The sequence below is a fragment of the Eretmochelys imbricata genome, chromosome 17, assembly GCF_965152235.1.
Source record: "Eretmochelys imbricata isolate rEreImb1 chromosome 17, rEreImb1.hap1, whole genome shotgun sequence".
Taxonomy (NCBI): domain Eukaryota; kingdom Metazoa; phylum Chordata; order Testudines; family Cheloniidae; genus Eretmochelys; species Eretmochelys imbricata.
This window is the reverse complement of record NC_135588.1, coordinates 17,261,960-17,278,244: the sequence shown is the minus strand read 5'-3', so window position 1 is coordinate 17,278,244 and position 16,285 is coordinate 17,261,960. Positions and strand designations below refer to the sequence as shown.

The window sequence follows — 16,285 nt, the reverse complement described above, 5'->3', positions numbered from 1 at the left end:
ACCAGTGGGGAGAATCACCCTTGCCAGCAACCTCCTCCTATTTACAGTATGGGAGTGGCTATGGCACAGAAGTGTCTCTCAATGTAGCCAAGATTCACACTTGTACAGGAACTCTATAGGTGTGAACCACCACCGTGACACAAATTGTGGCCCAACCCTACAACTGGATCCACACAGACAGACCCCCACTGAAGTCAACGGGCCTCTATATAGGCACAGGGGTCAGTCCACATGGAACCAATTGCAGGATTGGAGCCAAGCCAAGCCTCATGTGATGTTTGTGTGGCAGAGTGTGATATCAGCTATAAAATACTATGGAGGACAAGCAGGTTTACTTACAGTCATCCTGCCCCTAATGATTAACACTCAAAGTAAACCTCTAGCTCTTGCTGCAAATTCAATATTTAATCTTCAGTGAGGGAAAGAAAAACAGAAAACTACAGACACCGTGTTGTACTTTTTATAGAATTTTTACAATATATTTCTCTTCATTTGCATATTTTACCCACATCTATAACTTTCTTGTTACATGTTGAGCTGAACTGGAATAAATCTAAAGGTCTGATCTATTTCAAACAACCAAAAACGATAAAAATTGCAAAGTAGTAAACCCGTAAGAAAAAAAAATTAAAAACCTCTTAAAGTGTTTAATGAAAGCAAGTCACATGTATCATTAGGAACAATGTGATTTGTTTTAAATACATCATCTGTGAATCAGGACACAATCATTTTTTTAATTAGGCACATTTTTTTCTTCAGCATACCTGTTTTCCAGCCAGCTTTGTACTATTCCACAGTATCATCTGCATCCACTTGGAACTGCTGCAAGATTTCAGAGAGCTATTGGTCAGAATTACTCCTCCTCCCCTTTTTACATGATAGAAAAAAAATCAATATTTCTTGCACCCCTAAAAACCCACAATGAACCAGCATGTTGTAAGGCAGTGAAAGACTGACTCAGTGTCAAGCCAGGTGACAGCCCTTCAGTTCCATCTAGTGGTTGGAAAGAATATTTAGCAGCTAATGCCACTCGCAGCCCTTTGAGAGCAAGATGGCTGACTGGCAGACCTGCTGGTAAGGGTAGTAAGTGGTACGCCTAGATAGTAATTTTGGCCACTCCTGTGTCATTCTTACAGCCTTTATGCATATTGTTATATAGAAAGTAAAAATACAGTGCAACAGAAAAAGAACAAGAATGAGGAAACGCCATGATAGGATCAGTGACAGATCTCTATACAGTCTGTAACCCTGATGTAAAAAGAGGAAAAAACCTTCTGTAAATAAACATAGGCAGATCTCAACAGCGCATCACATACCTTACATACAGCACAATCAATCTATCGCATATCTTTACCAATTAGCCAGGGACTCGTTCCGAGACAGTGGGTAGGAAATCCACATTGTCCCAGAGCAGCAGTTTTAAAATGCTCATCTGACCCTTTGATACAATACACACTGTTCATTGAAGTGGACTTCAGAAGATGACCATAGTTTTGGTGTAATAACCCTTGCCCCACCCCAGATTCTCCAGTAGGAGTTCACACTGTCAGAAAGAGACATGCATTTGGTTGATCAGGGAAGCTCCTAGCCTCTCCTGCAGTCAGCTGACAAGTTTAAAGGCATCAGGAAGAGGGAACCAAAGCATAAGACTGCAAATTCCTTTATCTAGGAGTTAAAGGTATGACAAGTAAATCTCATGTTTAGTACTCAAAAGTCTCTCATCCTGGAAAGGGAGAGGGAACTAACTTTCATTATGTAATATTGCAGGCGTGTTTTCAGAGGAGTATGCATTTCTCTGCCTCTTTCCAAACTTGGGCAGAGGACAAGTTCTTCCTCCACTCTAGGATTTGCTTTGACTAAGAGAGCCATCCCATCCCCTGAAGAAGGTGATTGCAACTTCTGGTGCCAATGAGGGTCTTCAGTTTTTAACCTCTTCCAGTTTACTCTTTCCAGTTTAAACTTCTCTCCCACAACAGTACTGGCCTTGCATTCTCCTAATGGAATAGGAGCCAACTTGCTACTTCCAAGGCTGCAGCACCAATGACCACCCAAAAAATGGGGGCACTAAAGCACGCTGCACATTTCCCTCCCAGAGGGAAATAGCACCGCCTTTAAGATACTCCCAGTCCCAGGTGGCTGGAAGAGCACCATTCCACAAACTATTCCCAAATGCAGGGCTCCTATACACATGACAGTGCTACCCACTGGCCTTTTTGGACAAATAAGACCAGTGAACACAACACTCCGTTCCAACACAGTCATTGTCCTTATGCCATTTTGATCAGCTTTCCAGTCTCCACTACAGATGCATCTGGCTCTGCTTTCTTCATAGTTTCATTCTGGAAAAAAAAATCTAAGCAGAATAGAAATTTTGCAGATTTTACATTCAACAAAACCAACCAGGCAATTAGCACACACAAAATGTAGCCCCACAACCCTTTAAGCTCTTTGCAATCTTCTTTGGAAACGGAATAACCAGCAAATTTGGGCAAGATTAAAGCCAATTTATTTCAACACAGGGGTCTGCTATTTATTCCACATTAAGCAGGAGTAATGCAGTTATTGCTATATGAGATAAATTGGGTTAATCACTAACCCCCCCATCATCCCTTGATGCTGGGAATCAGGGTTTCCCAATGTTCACCAGAAGGAGCTCCTGGGCCACCAGTAACAAAGAGTTAAGAAAAAATTATGCCATGAATAATTTCTTGGAAAGATGCCATCTTTGAGAAACATACAAGTTATGCATCACAGCCAGTGCGCCTCAGCTTCTCATACCACATCTTCGAAAGCTTCTCCAAGGGAGCCATTGTGGTTTCTGCATTAAACCAGAACAATGCATTGTACATATTTAAGACAAAGTAGGGTAAGATCAATCGATCAAACCAAAAAGAACAGTAGAGGCTTTCACCTCTCACAAGGGTGCTCTGCCATCGGAATCTTTTAACTGCTCTTTGAATCTCTATATCTGTTTTAAAACCTAAAAGTTTAGTACTGAGTTAGTTGCTGCAGGTTTTTCTCCATGGGTAGCGGCTTTCAAAGCAAAGTGAAACATGGAAGGGTTCAAGTGGGGGCCATTTTTACTCTTACACAGTCCACCAAGATTCTTCTTCACTAATTTTACTTCCAGTGAAAAATGGATGCTACTGGTGGTACCAGCGTAAGTTCAGCAAAACTTTTCAAGCTGTCCCTTCCAGATATAGTCACTCGGTTTTACTGGGAGCAGATAATACAAGAACTGGGCCTTCTCCATTCTCATACTTCAGAAATCTTCGCCCGTTCACTCTCTGAATAAAAAAATACTTTTCTGTTTACTCTAACATGCTACAATATGTGCGTACGTAACTGTAGGTGACGCGTGAGTTACTCCAAAATGTGCTTTTTCTTTGAAGTGCGCTTTTACTTTTACAAATTCTACATCAAAGTGGAAGGAAGGAAGGCTGCAGAGTACCCATATGCTGAAGCTGAAGTAACTTTTCCTGAACGGAGTGAAGATGTTTGTTCCAAGGTTTCTATGGACAAACTATTTTATCCCATGCACTCCAGCCATGAGCCAGTATTAAACATTCCAGAGACTTGTTGATTTGTTTGGATAGTTAATGGCAAGGCTGATAGCAGCAATGTTTTTCAAGGCCTGGAGGGGAGGAAGAAAAGGAAGTTTAGCATCACAAACATTATCACCATCAAGTAATGGTTACTTTAAGTTCTAAAAAGCCACCCTCTGTTGTGTCAGTTTAACAGACATAGGAATAGTCTGTTCTCTATCCATCTGATTATCTTCTGGCAATGAAGTAAACGGTCATGCATCCAACAAGCTCTGGATGCTTAACAAAAAAGCAACTGCATTTCCGATTGCCCAGATGCCTCCATCTGCTAAATCTTTGCTTATGTAGAGGACAAGTCAGTTAAGGTGGATGCACCAGGCAAAGCCCATTGTAGTATCACTTCCAAATGGACAGTGGGTTTTACTAAGATGAAGAAGAAGGAGTCTCATATCAAATGAGTTGACAGTTAAGAAGGAAACTGGTGATGCAACAGAGATGTTGGGAGCGCAAAACTGAACTCAGGAAGTGTCTGGAAAAAATAACTCTTTCGGGGCCAAAGGCTGCTAATATTGAATTCAGTTGGGAAGCTCCCCTGAATTCAGTGGGAGCAGAATCGGGCTCTATGACTTAAGTGATAGGAAAAGGAATGCAGAAAGCCTGATTTGGGACATGAGTTTTGGTTTTGATAACTCTCATCCACTCAACTGCCATTATCTGTAATATTATTCTTGGGTGGCTATCAATAAAGGAGGACACCATTTGTGAGTAGTTTCATTCAGCAGGAGCGCAAAGGGACCCAAACCATGGTGTCAGGAAGGAAGATACAGATAGTGCTGGATCTACACCAATCTTGCAAGACTACTCAAATCATCTGGGGAAGGTAGAACAACTTTAAATAGGAGAGTACTTTTTTTTCCATTGCCAACCACTATACTAATAAGCAGACAACTAAATTTTATGCGTGGGCTTGTAAATTTCCATCAGTTTTGCAAGATTGATACAAAAACTTACAGGGCAGTTTTCTTGCTGATTAAATTCACAGGGTAGACCACTCACTTGACAGACAACACTAAGTTAGGTGACTTGAGTCAGTTTGTAGCTGCCATTTCCTCCCCCAGCTATTTTATATTGATTTTGCGTTTCATGCACTGGGGCTGTAGTGCCATAATCTGAAACTATAAACTCTTTTTTGTAACCAACTACATTGAAATATGAACGTCAGATTGGGGTGGGTGTGAAGAGGGAACAGATGGTGTATGGATCAGGGCACTAGCCTTTCACATCTAAGGAATCATTATTCAAACCAGTGAAATTGAATTTTGGGATCTTGTGCTAATCAGCAGTGACTATATATCTGACAAAAAGCTTATCCCGCAATCAGGAAACTGGCTGTCTCCTGCAGGATGGGGCAGAGGAGATACTTCTGACAGGGATTTTTTGTTTTTTTACCTGTGCTGTGCAACGATGAAGATGCTCTTCAGTATTTAAGGCAAGCAAGTAGTCCTGCAGAGATCCAAGCTCCTGAAGCCAGAAACATGCTCAGTGAGATTGCTTTAGCAAGGTGTTTTTAACCACATTATTCTACAGATCAGCATTACCATTCCACTCTCCACAGGATAGAGCCAATTCATCAACATTTTTACAAACCCATAGAAATATAGGGCTAAAAGGGACGTTGAAAAGTTATCTAGTACAGCCTTCTGCACATACACAGACTATCCCTGACAAGTGTTTGTCAACCTATTCTTACAATCTCAAATGATGGCGATTCCACAACCTTCCTTGGAAGACTATCCCAGAGCTTAACTACTATCGTAGTTAGAAACTTTTTCATAATATCTAACTCCCTTGCTTCTTTATTTACTTCTTGTCCTACCTTCAGCGGATATGGAGAGAAATTTTTATAACAGCACTTAAAATATTTGACAACTGTCATCAAGTCTCCCCTCAGTCTTCTTTTCTCAAGACTAAACATGTACAGTTTCTTTGACCTTTCCTCACAGATCAGGTTTCCTAAACCTCTTATATTTTTTACTCCTCTTTTCTGGACTCTTCACATTTATCAATTTTTATTTATTTGTTAAAGAGTGACGCCCAGAACAGAACATAATACTCCAGCTGAGCCTCACCAGTGCCAACCAGAGTTGGACAATTACCTTCCATTTCTTACATACTACAACCCTATCAATCCACCCCAGAACATTTTATTTTTTTTTGCACCTGCATCATGTTGTTGATTCACATTACATTTGTGATGCACTATATCCCTAAATCCTCTTTGACAGTACTACTGCCTAGCCAGTTGTTCTCCAGTTTGGAGTTGTGCAATTGATTTTTCCTTCTCAAATCCTTTATGCTTGTCTTTATGGAATTTCATCTTGTTTTCAGACCAATTCTCCAATTTGTCAAGGCCGTTGTGAATTCTCATTCTATCCTCCAAAGAACTAGAAACCCGACCCTGCTTAGTGTCATCCGCACATTTTATAAGCACAGTCTCCATTTCATTATCCAAGTCATTAATTAAGACATTGAATAGCACTGGACCCAGACTTGTGCTGGACCTCACTAGATACGTCTCTCCAGTTTGGACAGCAAACCACTGATAACTATTCTTTGAGTGCAGCCTTTCACTAGACCACATTTCCCTAGTTTGCTTAGGAGAATGTCACGTGGGACTGCACCACAAGACTTACTAAAGTCAAGATATAATCACATCTACCTATTCACTAGGCCAGGAACCCTGCCCAAGAAGGAAGTTAGGTTGGTTTGGCATGGCTTGATTTGTTCTCAACAAATTCGTATTGGCTATTACTTATAACCCTATTATCCTCTAGGGGCTTACAAATTGATTGTTCAATAATTTGTTCCAGTATCTTTCCAGATATCTTTCCATATATTGAAGTTCAGTTGATAGGTCTATAGCTCCCCCAGTTGGTCTATAGTTATGCTCAAGGTTACAGGATTTGAGCACAATTTTGACTCTGGGTTTCAGTGTAGATTGGCCTCGTCTATACTGATAGCAATCCAGCTCAGAGAGTGTCACATTTAAACCATGTTTTCAAATGGGTATCAAACCCAGCTCTCCCCTGAGCATAGGCAGAGGCTTAGAATATGCCTCTTTTAGTACCTTAGGAAGAAATATGCCCATTATTTAAGGTTGTATAATTAATAAGGAGGTAGCATAATATAGGTATATGTCCCTGTATTAGAATCTGACATTGAACTCCACAAGAGAAAATGCTCCCAACCTATCTGATGCCTATGAAATCCTGACGTATTTGTGCTGAGGAGCCAGAAAGCAGTCTAACAGTGCATTCTATATGCTGTGCCCATTGCTGGAGAAAGGGTAACATACGAGTAAATGGATTGCTTACATTCACTCTGTTCTCTGTAACGAAGAAAAGTTCCGTAAGTGCACGATGAAGAGGAAGAAGAAGAACACCAGGCTTGGTCATGTCATAGCACAGGTTATTTTCCATGTGGGTGAAAAGCTGCCAGAGTGGCTTTAACAAGGTGAGGTCACAGTCCCTTAAAAAACAAACAAACAAACCAACAACAGTCATTTAAGCAGAATGAGGGTAACTCATATTAATGACCCTATTTCTGACTAAAAGAACAATATTTTCAAGGGAGCAGAAACCTAATGATAATTGCCCGACAGCGCTATGAAGCATGTAACAAGAAGCTGATTACGAAGGTAGACTTGGGTTTCAAAGTACTTGGTTACAAAAATGTAGCAGCATAATTAAAACTCTATCCTAAAAGCTTGCAAGGCCCCTAACTTTTTTTGATCCAAGGTCAAAACATTTAAGCACATGCCTAAATTTCTTTCCCCTATGCAGCAACGCACTTATGCCCCTGCATCACATTAGGCATTTTCATGGACTTAAGCAAGTCCAAAGCACTTGCTGAATAAGGCTGAATTGCCGAATTGAGGTCTTTGAAATAAATGAATGCAGCACTTCATTAAATGTCTTGATTCCACTGGTTAGAACTTTGCAAGTCTAAGCTATAAACAGAAAGGGTATCCTAATTTTTTTTACATAGGTATAGGTAATTAGTATCACTTTCCAAGTAACAGGGTTTTCAACCCTGCTTCTCCTCACATTCCCATTCAAACATTGCTGTATTGTATAGTCTCTTCTACACATACGTAAAGTAGGCATCATCAAAAGAGAACTCCACTTCAGAGGCCTTGATCAGAGTACTACAGAAGAAAATTTGAAGTATTATTAGGACATTTCCAAAATGAAGATTTTACCCTATGTTAAATTGTTGCCCACAGACAAAGGCACAAGTGTTTTTGAGCACAAAATGTAAGAAGAAATTAGATACACATTCAGTAATAAATAACTCTGAACAATGGCTATGTACCTTTTAGCAAAGTTGCAGCTGTTCAGACTTGAATGTGGGCTAAAGTATCAAAATTCACAATGATTCATACGAATTTTGTACGTCATTGTCTGAAATTGCTGCAAAAATATTTTTATATATACAGATCAATACAACACTTCTGCATCCTTTGAGCAAGAAAAAGCAGGAGGTTGCTGACGCCTTGAGGATTTTACTGAACTGAACATTATAACTGAAGTGAGGGTCCATATATTGACCAACTGTCTACTTCTGCCCAGCACAATCACCTCTGCCACCCAGAATCAAGCATTAACTCACCGTAAGCTATAGCTCCATTTATAAAGCTTGCCCTGACACAAGTCAAAGAAAGTTACCACCCTTATTGCAATATTGAATCTGGCAATGTTTTGTCTGCACTTTTTTCTTGAGCTCCTCATTTTAACTAAGAGGAGGAGACTCACCCTTGGATCCTTAAATTTATTTTAATAGAATCAACATGGAATCTGACTTATTCTGACTACAGGATTTGTTCCATAGAATCTTTTAAAAAAGCCATCTAGAAAAAGAAAAAAAATGATTTTCAGAACATCACTTCTTCAACAGGTTTTGGCTAGCAAGCCACTGCGAATATCCATCAGCAAGCCACTATAGTGCCTGCTTTAAATTATGATTCTCTGCCTCTCCACAGAGGCAGGTGTAGTGGACAATGTGGAGCAATGGGCTTACCTGTGGCTGCTGCCCTGCACTATCTTCAGGAGTAGGTGGATGGCCTTTAAACGCTGATGCCCAATCTGGCAGCATGCGACTCCTACCTGCCATTCCCAGATTTTGGCTAGTGGGAGATGTGGAACCACCCTTTCCTTCGACAGCATTTGCTTCAGAATCTCAAACCCTGGAATTGAAGAGAATTGTTGTTATTTCTGGAGGCAGACATTCTACTCACCTGCAAAACTGTCTTCTCCCCATAGATTTAGAATTGTTACGACAAACAAAGATAAAGATATAAAAACCAAAACTTGATCTGTAGAAAGAGAATAAGGGCCAACTCCTGTCATGCTTAGTCCTTTCTTGGGCAAAAATTAATGGGAGTTACGTGGCTAAATTCCTTACACCTATATTTGAAAATCCTAACCCTAATATTTGCAATGAGAGTTTTGCCCAGGGAAGGACAACAGAATTTGAGCCCTAGTTAATATCGGAGGGACAGTAGGCCTAAGATAACTGCAAAGCATTCACAATCCAGATGCATATTTCAAAAGACTATTAAAAATATCATTAATCTGTTAAATAAACCAGCAAAGCCTTTCACACTGCATCTGCAAATGAAAACCAGAAGCAGTCCATCATAACCGATATAATTATTCTTTAAACACAACTTAAATTACCTCCATTTACGTTTATCATTATTATGACAACTCTGAAGTGGCCTGTTAAACCCAGGGCATAAATTATGACAAGTATCCTGGAGATTGTGTGTGTGACTGGTCTCTGTGTTTTCAAGCTTCAGTATTTAGATACTACTGTCAGTGTTGAGCCAGTGTGACTAGAAGTCACTCATCAAAACCCAAGTCACACAATGAATCAAGTCACAACGCTAGATCATCTTTTAAGAACACTTGAGGGGAAAAAAAAAGCCTACGCTAAGCAACCTAAAAAAGTATATGCCAAGGAATATTTAGACAAAAAAAATTGTGAAAGCATGGATCAAAATAATTATAATAAGTCCCTTTGGTCACACTCTGAACGGAGCTTACCTGTCTGGAACCTTCCAAGGTGACCTGCTGTCACTGTAAACTTATAACCCCATTCAGTATTACTCATGTCAGAGGTAAACCGATAATACAGTGTATCTCCTGTGCAGCAGGGAAGGAAAAAACCATCCACATTAGAAAAAACAATAACTCAATAAGGTACTATAACAAAGAATAGAATACAGCAGAAAAGATTATTAAAATAATTTGCTTCTAGATGAAATCATCTTTTATTCTTCTGGTAATTCCAAAGTGAACAGAACATAAGACAAATGGGAGACTGATCCACAATGCAAAACAGCTGCCACCAGTGTATAAAAATACACACACAGAGATTAATGCTTTCTATATTTTTGTCAGATAGTTGCTTCAGACAAGTGGGGAGATTATAAAGGAAACTGTAGTGCACATTAATAAACCTTTTTTTCTGACTGTACTGAGAACGATTAATGATTTAGGAGATATTTATGAGATAACCAAAACCCTTATATGTCCAGCAGAATTTCCAGTACATTAACAAGAAAACATAGTAAGTTACTAAAGCAGGGATCACTGCTTTTAATTACCAGATGGGAGTCCTTAAGCTTCTGAAACCTCTTTTCTGTACAAAGGATGTTTTTCAAGAGGCTCCTTTCCAGGAAGCTCTCTTTTTTCCTTCTCTTTTGTGTACTGCCTATGGAAGGCAGTACATAAAACAACATGTCTATGGCTGTTCATTTCAATGTCAGTAGCCCTTGTTTCCATGGCATGTCCATAAGCTGGCACATGACACTTAGCTATTCACGTAACTTCTGGGATGATGCTCTGAAATGACTTGTCAGAAAAGCAGTGCAGAATTGCAGACTTCCACTACAGGAATTAAACTGTTGTATCTGGTCACTCAACATTGGTGACAAGTAAACCCTTCAATTCAAGAAGAGTTTTCAAAAAGTTTAACAGTTTTATGATCAGGCTGTGGAGCAATCCAAGAAGTCCTTGCTGTTTTTATATTCAAGCTATGACTTTCTGAAAGGGCAAGGTAGCTATCAAACTATGAATTCCAAAACACAAAATACCTCTATCCACTTGGTTACTTATAGCTGCCACCAGCGCTCCAAATCAGAAAGCCCTTGCAATGCTGCCTCAGAAATCTATGCTAGGACATGCAATAAGTTAATAGTCAAGTTAGTGCATAACTTGCAAAATGAGTCCAATCACAGAATCATAGAAATGTAGGACTGGAACGGACCTTGAGAGAGGTCATTTAGTCCAGCCCTGTGTACTGAGGCGGGTCAAATATACCTAGACCATCCTTGACAGGTGTTGGTCTAACTTGTTCTTGGAAACCTCTAGTGATGGGAATTCCACAACCTCCCTTGGTAACCTGTTCCAGTGTTTAACTATACTTCTAGTTAGAAAGTTTTTCTTAATATCTAACCTAAATCTCCCTTGCTGCAGATTAAGTCAATTACTTCTTGTCCTACCTTCAGCAGACACAGAATAATTTATCACTGTCCTCTTTGTAACAGCTCTTAACATATCTGAAGATTATAATTAAGTCCCCTCTCAGTCTTCTTTTCTCAACACTAAACATGCCCTCCTTCCCCCTTTTTTTAAACCTTTCCACATAGATCAGTTTTTTAAAACCTTTTTTTAAATTTTTGTTGCTCTCCTCTGGACTCCAACCAATTTGTGGGAGCCCAGATTTGGACACAGTACTCCAGCTGAGACCTCACCAGTGCCAAGCAGAGTGGAACAATTACCTCCTGCATTTTACACAATGCTTCTGTTAATACACCCCAGAACGATATTAGTCTTTGGCACAACTGTATTACATTGTGGGCTTGTATTGAATTTGTGATTCATTGTAACCCCCAAATCTTTCTCAGCAGTACTATGCTTAGCCAGTTATTACACATTTTGTATTTGCATATTTTATTTTTCCTTCTTAAGTGTAGTACTTTGCACTTGTCTTTATTGAATTTCATCCCTGTTGCTTTCAGGCTAGTTCTACAAAGCAAATGGAGAACACAAAATGTATTTGAGCAAAGAGGAGATGGGGTAAGAGCAGAAGTTTTGCCACGAACATCAGGGGAATAACTGACACTAAGATCTCAGTCTCTCACATCACAGGCTATCAGTAGCTCTCTACACTTGTTTGTACTCACATTCATTGTGGATTTACACGGTCCACTTACCTGGAAGCTCAAAATCAGTCCACTTCTGCAGAGACCCACTGAAACTGTGCCGATCCTGTTGAAAATCACTGCTGCTGGACATGATTAATTCATCACAACCTTCTTCTGTATTACACTGAGAGTCAAATTTGATTGAGAGATAGATAGCACCAGGGATGTGAACTTTATCCTGAGGAAGGCAAACAGATAACACCCACACCATTGCACTGTATCTGTATACAAATACTCAAAAGGCAGATTTCAAATAAGGTATAACAAAGATTACGACATTCTATTTAAGAGTCTTCATTAGTTTGGTTGTGGGCTAGTTCAAAGAGTGCTGTCGACACTGCCAACTACACATAAAAGAGTCTGCAAAATCTAATTTCTAGAAGTGCTCATGTTTAAATGAGCACAGTAATACTGTATGCCTCTAAACTGATGCACTAATCCAGAAAGCCAGTTTCCAAGATACTGACCTCCAGGGCACATCTTAAACGATAGTATTGCGTATACTAAAAAACCCTCACAACAGAATTCCTACTACATACAAAAGCTAAGAAAACTCCCAGGGTTGCCATGAGAATTTCTGGTTCCAGGGGACATTCCTCTTTATTCTATCCACGTGCCCCCTTTCTTTGCTTCATCTCTTTGCCCAATATGGGACACTGGGGAGATGTCACTCATGGTGCTGTTGAGTGCTCTCCTAGAACAGATGACTGCCTTTTACTCTCTAAACTAGTACGGTGCTGCCAACTAATATCATGAAAAGAGAATCATTAAGACTGTGTGTAGAGGAAAGGTAGCCCAAAACTAAAAACACAGGAAGAAGTTTCATACTTAATTTTCCACTGATGTCTCAAGAATTTGAGATGCTTGTTGAAACAGGCCCTTGGATGAAAGTACGATTTGTTGCCTATTAAACCCATAAAATTCAGCCAGGTACTTCAGCATAGGTTTAGTTTTAAACACATGAGTAGTCCCAATGAAGTTAATGGGACTACTCGCATGCTTAAATGAGGCACACACTTAAGTACCTCATTGAGTGGGACCCTTACTTATATATTCTTGTACAAGGTGAAACTTCAATTATCGGGAACGTCCTGCTAACTGAAAGGTCATGAGTGAGATTTTTCCAGGGAGTGCCTCAACAGGTTAGGAACACAAGTACCATTGTCTGAACCCAGTGGAAGGCAACAGGACTTGGGCTCCATAAGCCACCAAGGTGCTTTTGAGAATCCCACCCAATCTATTCAATTCATGCACAACCCATGCATACTCACTGCACTGTAACATATGTAAATTACCTCAAAGTTAGTATTGTTGTTATAAGGATGTTTGGATTCCCGCACTTGGATTGCCATTCCAGGTTCCTCCATAAACTGACAGGCAGTCAGTGCCATTGTTCCCAACATGCTCTCACTGCATCCATGCAGCACTTTCTGCAAGATCTGAGGAAATACAACACATCATGCAAGGTCAATTTGCTATCAAATCAGCATTTGTAGTCGGATTTGACAAGGATTGACAAAAAAGTTGTTTTAGCAACACGGCCCTCAGAAGTGGGAAAACAAGCCACTGATAGGAAGTAAAAGAGAAACTCATAAATGAAATTGCCAACTGGCCTTACTAGGTGTGTGTATTGTCTCCTGTAAATGTGGAAGGTTTAATTTAGTCCTTGGACTGCGTTTCAAATCCTGCGTGTTACTTTAAAGAGATTCTTGTGTATTGAGACAACTTTGGAAGGCCAGAAATTGTCTAACCACACTGCACAGATGTTGGCATAAAAGGCTAATCCCACAATACCACAATAGATTGAGATAGGTAAATAAAGCCTAAGACAAATAAGGCAGGTAATTTTGATCCAGAGAATTTTGTTAACATACCAGATAGACCCTTTACCTTCCATATCTGCAAGGAGTTTCAGTTTTAAGAAACAATGTCAAATACTTCAGGTTTCATATTGCACAATCCTACCTACAAAAATGAGTCTTATCAAATATCCCCCTACCACGGTTATAAAAGTACTAGTGTTTTATTTTAAAATTAGTCTTCTGCTGTAATGAATGTCACAATTAATATAGGTCCTATCCATAAACAAAGTGGTGATAGTGGAAGCAGAGTCTGAAATGCAGACTCTAGACTAAATGGTATTTATTTGGATTTTTAAGACGGATACTCAAAGTTGATATTTAAAACCATATTGATATAACCAGGATGTTTACTAGCAAACAACCTTTGGTTTTAGAAAAATATATGGAGAATTCCTTCAGCAATGTTCTTATATATGTTTACTTTAAAAAAAAATAAAGACAAAGTTTAAAACGCTACTTCTTTCTTCCAGTATCTGGGAAGTCTGAACATATCTATGGCAATGGATGATTCTGACTTAACTCAGGAAGCCAAAAATTAAGACTACGTGAAGACAAAATGGACTCAAATTCCTGTACGTAAATTAATGAGGAAGTCCGGATATTTCAATTTTCTTTTTGATTAACAACCAGTTCTTAACCTAAGCTCTAAGCATGTGTGCAACAGAGGCCAGGGCTGAGATGAGGCATGGTGAAACAGCCAGCTGAATAATGCAAGAAAAGATATTGGAGGAGTATTTGTTTCCTGGATATGCACATACACTTTATTAGTTATATTCCAGTAGCGTCCAAAAGCCCTAATCTGGAGACACAACTACGTTAGGTGCTGTATGGATAGCTAGGTAGTTATTACTTGTCTTCAGCTACAATTCTGAGACCTTGTTTGCTGGTAACAAACTTTTATTTTTTAATACACAGAAGATTTTTAAAATACATACTGAAACCAAGCTAAAAACAGCACTCAAATTTGGCTCCTTATCTCATTGACTTCTATGCAGAACAGAATTTTCCCCATCCTAATTGCTCATTTATTTGAAATGCTGCATCCAAAAGAAGTATGTTTTTCAGTTTTCTGTTGGTCACAAAGTCCTTCTGTAAAAATATTGTCAAACCCCATTGTTTCTGGCTGAGAACGGAGTTTTTATTATAGAAGAAATATATGATTTGAAGCTTAAAGTCTTTGAAGGTTTTGTATTTATTTTTTTTAAAAAGAATCACAAGTATCTCTGGGAGTTTGCTAATCAGCTGGAAGTTTATGTACATATCGGATTGACTCAGACATACAAATGCAGCCCAATTACCTTCTCCCATCGCTGCTTCTCCTCTAGCTGCATAAGCATGTCCAAAATGTAAGTCATGTGCGCTGGGCCACTGAGCTCCAGGATTTCTTCATTTACTGCCATGTCATCAGGCCATTCAGCCAACAACGAGGCAAGTACATGCCTGGCATAAAGAACAGCAGTAGCCTCGTTCACCCGATACAGGTAATCCCGCACAGCTTTTTTGCTCCTGGAATCCAGCTCTTTGTGTAAGAGTATGGAACTCTTGGTGCGACGCTGTTTGGCATAGCTAAGCTGGAGATCACTCTCCGTGTTGGTTATCAGTTTCTGGGTAATGGGATTGGATTCCTCAGTGGCTTTATCACAGAGTACAGGTTTTGACTGTAAAAGACAAGCACAAGCCTGAAAACAGATTCAGAGCAATTTACTTCTTCATGTCTACAAATCTATGACCAAAAGTTTAATTAGCTGTTTACAGGTTGATAGACTCATCAAAAATTACAAGCTCCAATCTTTCATAGAGAACACAACTAAGTCTGCCTGTGGACAATTTACCTTAAGTTTGCCCCTGGTATTAATGTATATCATTACAAATTATATACCACTGATATTAAATGCAGGCAAGAACCAACTGATTCTGAACACTGAGAGCTTAAACTTAAGCTGAATTGTACAGGTGAAGCACTAGTGATAATGCTCCACACCTTTTTTGTGGTTCTCCTGTTAGATGTATTGTAACTACTGATTATCCCAGTAATCACAGCCACTGAAGAGGGACTAAGAAATTAGCAGCTTTATTTCCTTCCTGACCCTTTGGTGAAGATCTAGCTGGCATTTCTGTCAAATACCACGGTGTTCCACAAGCCATGCTAGTCTACTAAGGAACTCAAATGCCCAGTACCAAACACGGATCTATCTTCATTCTTGTTTAGTGGAAAATGGGCCCATTTTTCAATGTCATTTTAGATAAGCCATAAATGTACTAAGGTATCAAATATGCAAAGAATACAAAGATGCAATTTCTTTTTTTTTTTTTTTAAACTGAAGGTAAGTTTAGTACTGGAACAGATTACCAATATATGTGGTTAATTCTCCATCCCTTGGAGTCTTTAAAATCAAGACTGGATGTTTTTCTAAAAGATACGTGCACTTCAAGCACAAATCAGTGGGGTAGATACTGGAATGACTGGATGAAATTCTATGACCCATACAATGTGAAAGGTCATACTAGATTATGATATGTCCTCAGGCCTTAAAATACTATGAATCCATGCTTAATCTTTTTGTGGATGGTCATTAAATGAGAACATCCATAAATTACCATGACAC

At 39.3% G+C, this 16,285-nt stretch overlaps 1 protein-coding gene across 3 annotated transcripts in view; it reads right to left on the bottom strand.

Moving 5' to 3' along the window:
• Positions 1–446: 446 nt before the first annotated feature.
• ZZEF1 (zinc finger ZZ-type and EF-hand domain containing 1) overlaps positions 447–16,285 on the bottom strand; it is an 82,089-nt gene continuing 66,250 nt past the window's right edge. The window contains exons 48-55 of one of the 3 annotated variants that reach the window (XM_077837006.1): positions 14,978–15,358; positions 13,113–13,256; positions 11,827–11,995; positions 9,653–9,751; positions 8,625–8,790; positions 6,920–7,073; positions 4,995–5,066; positions 447–3,634 (exon numbers count right to left, since the gene is read on the bottom strand). In XM_077837006.1, coding sequence (XP_077693132.1) covers positions 3,560–3,634; positions 4,995–5,066; positions 6,920–7,073; positions 8,625–8,790; positions 9,653–9,751; positions 11,827–11,995; positions 13,113–13,256; positions 14,978–15,358 — 1,260 coding nt within the window. In that variant the 3' untranslated portion in view covers positions 447–3,559. The other 2 variants (XM_077837007.1, XM_077837008.1) reach the window with 2 other exon arrangements.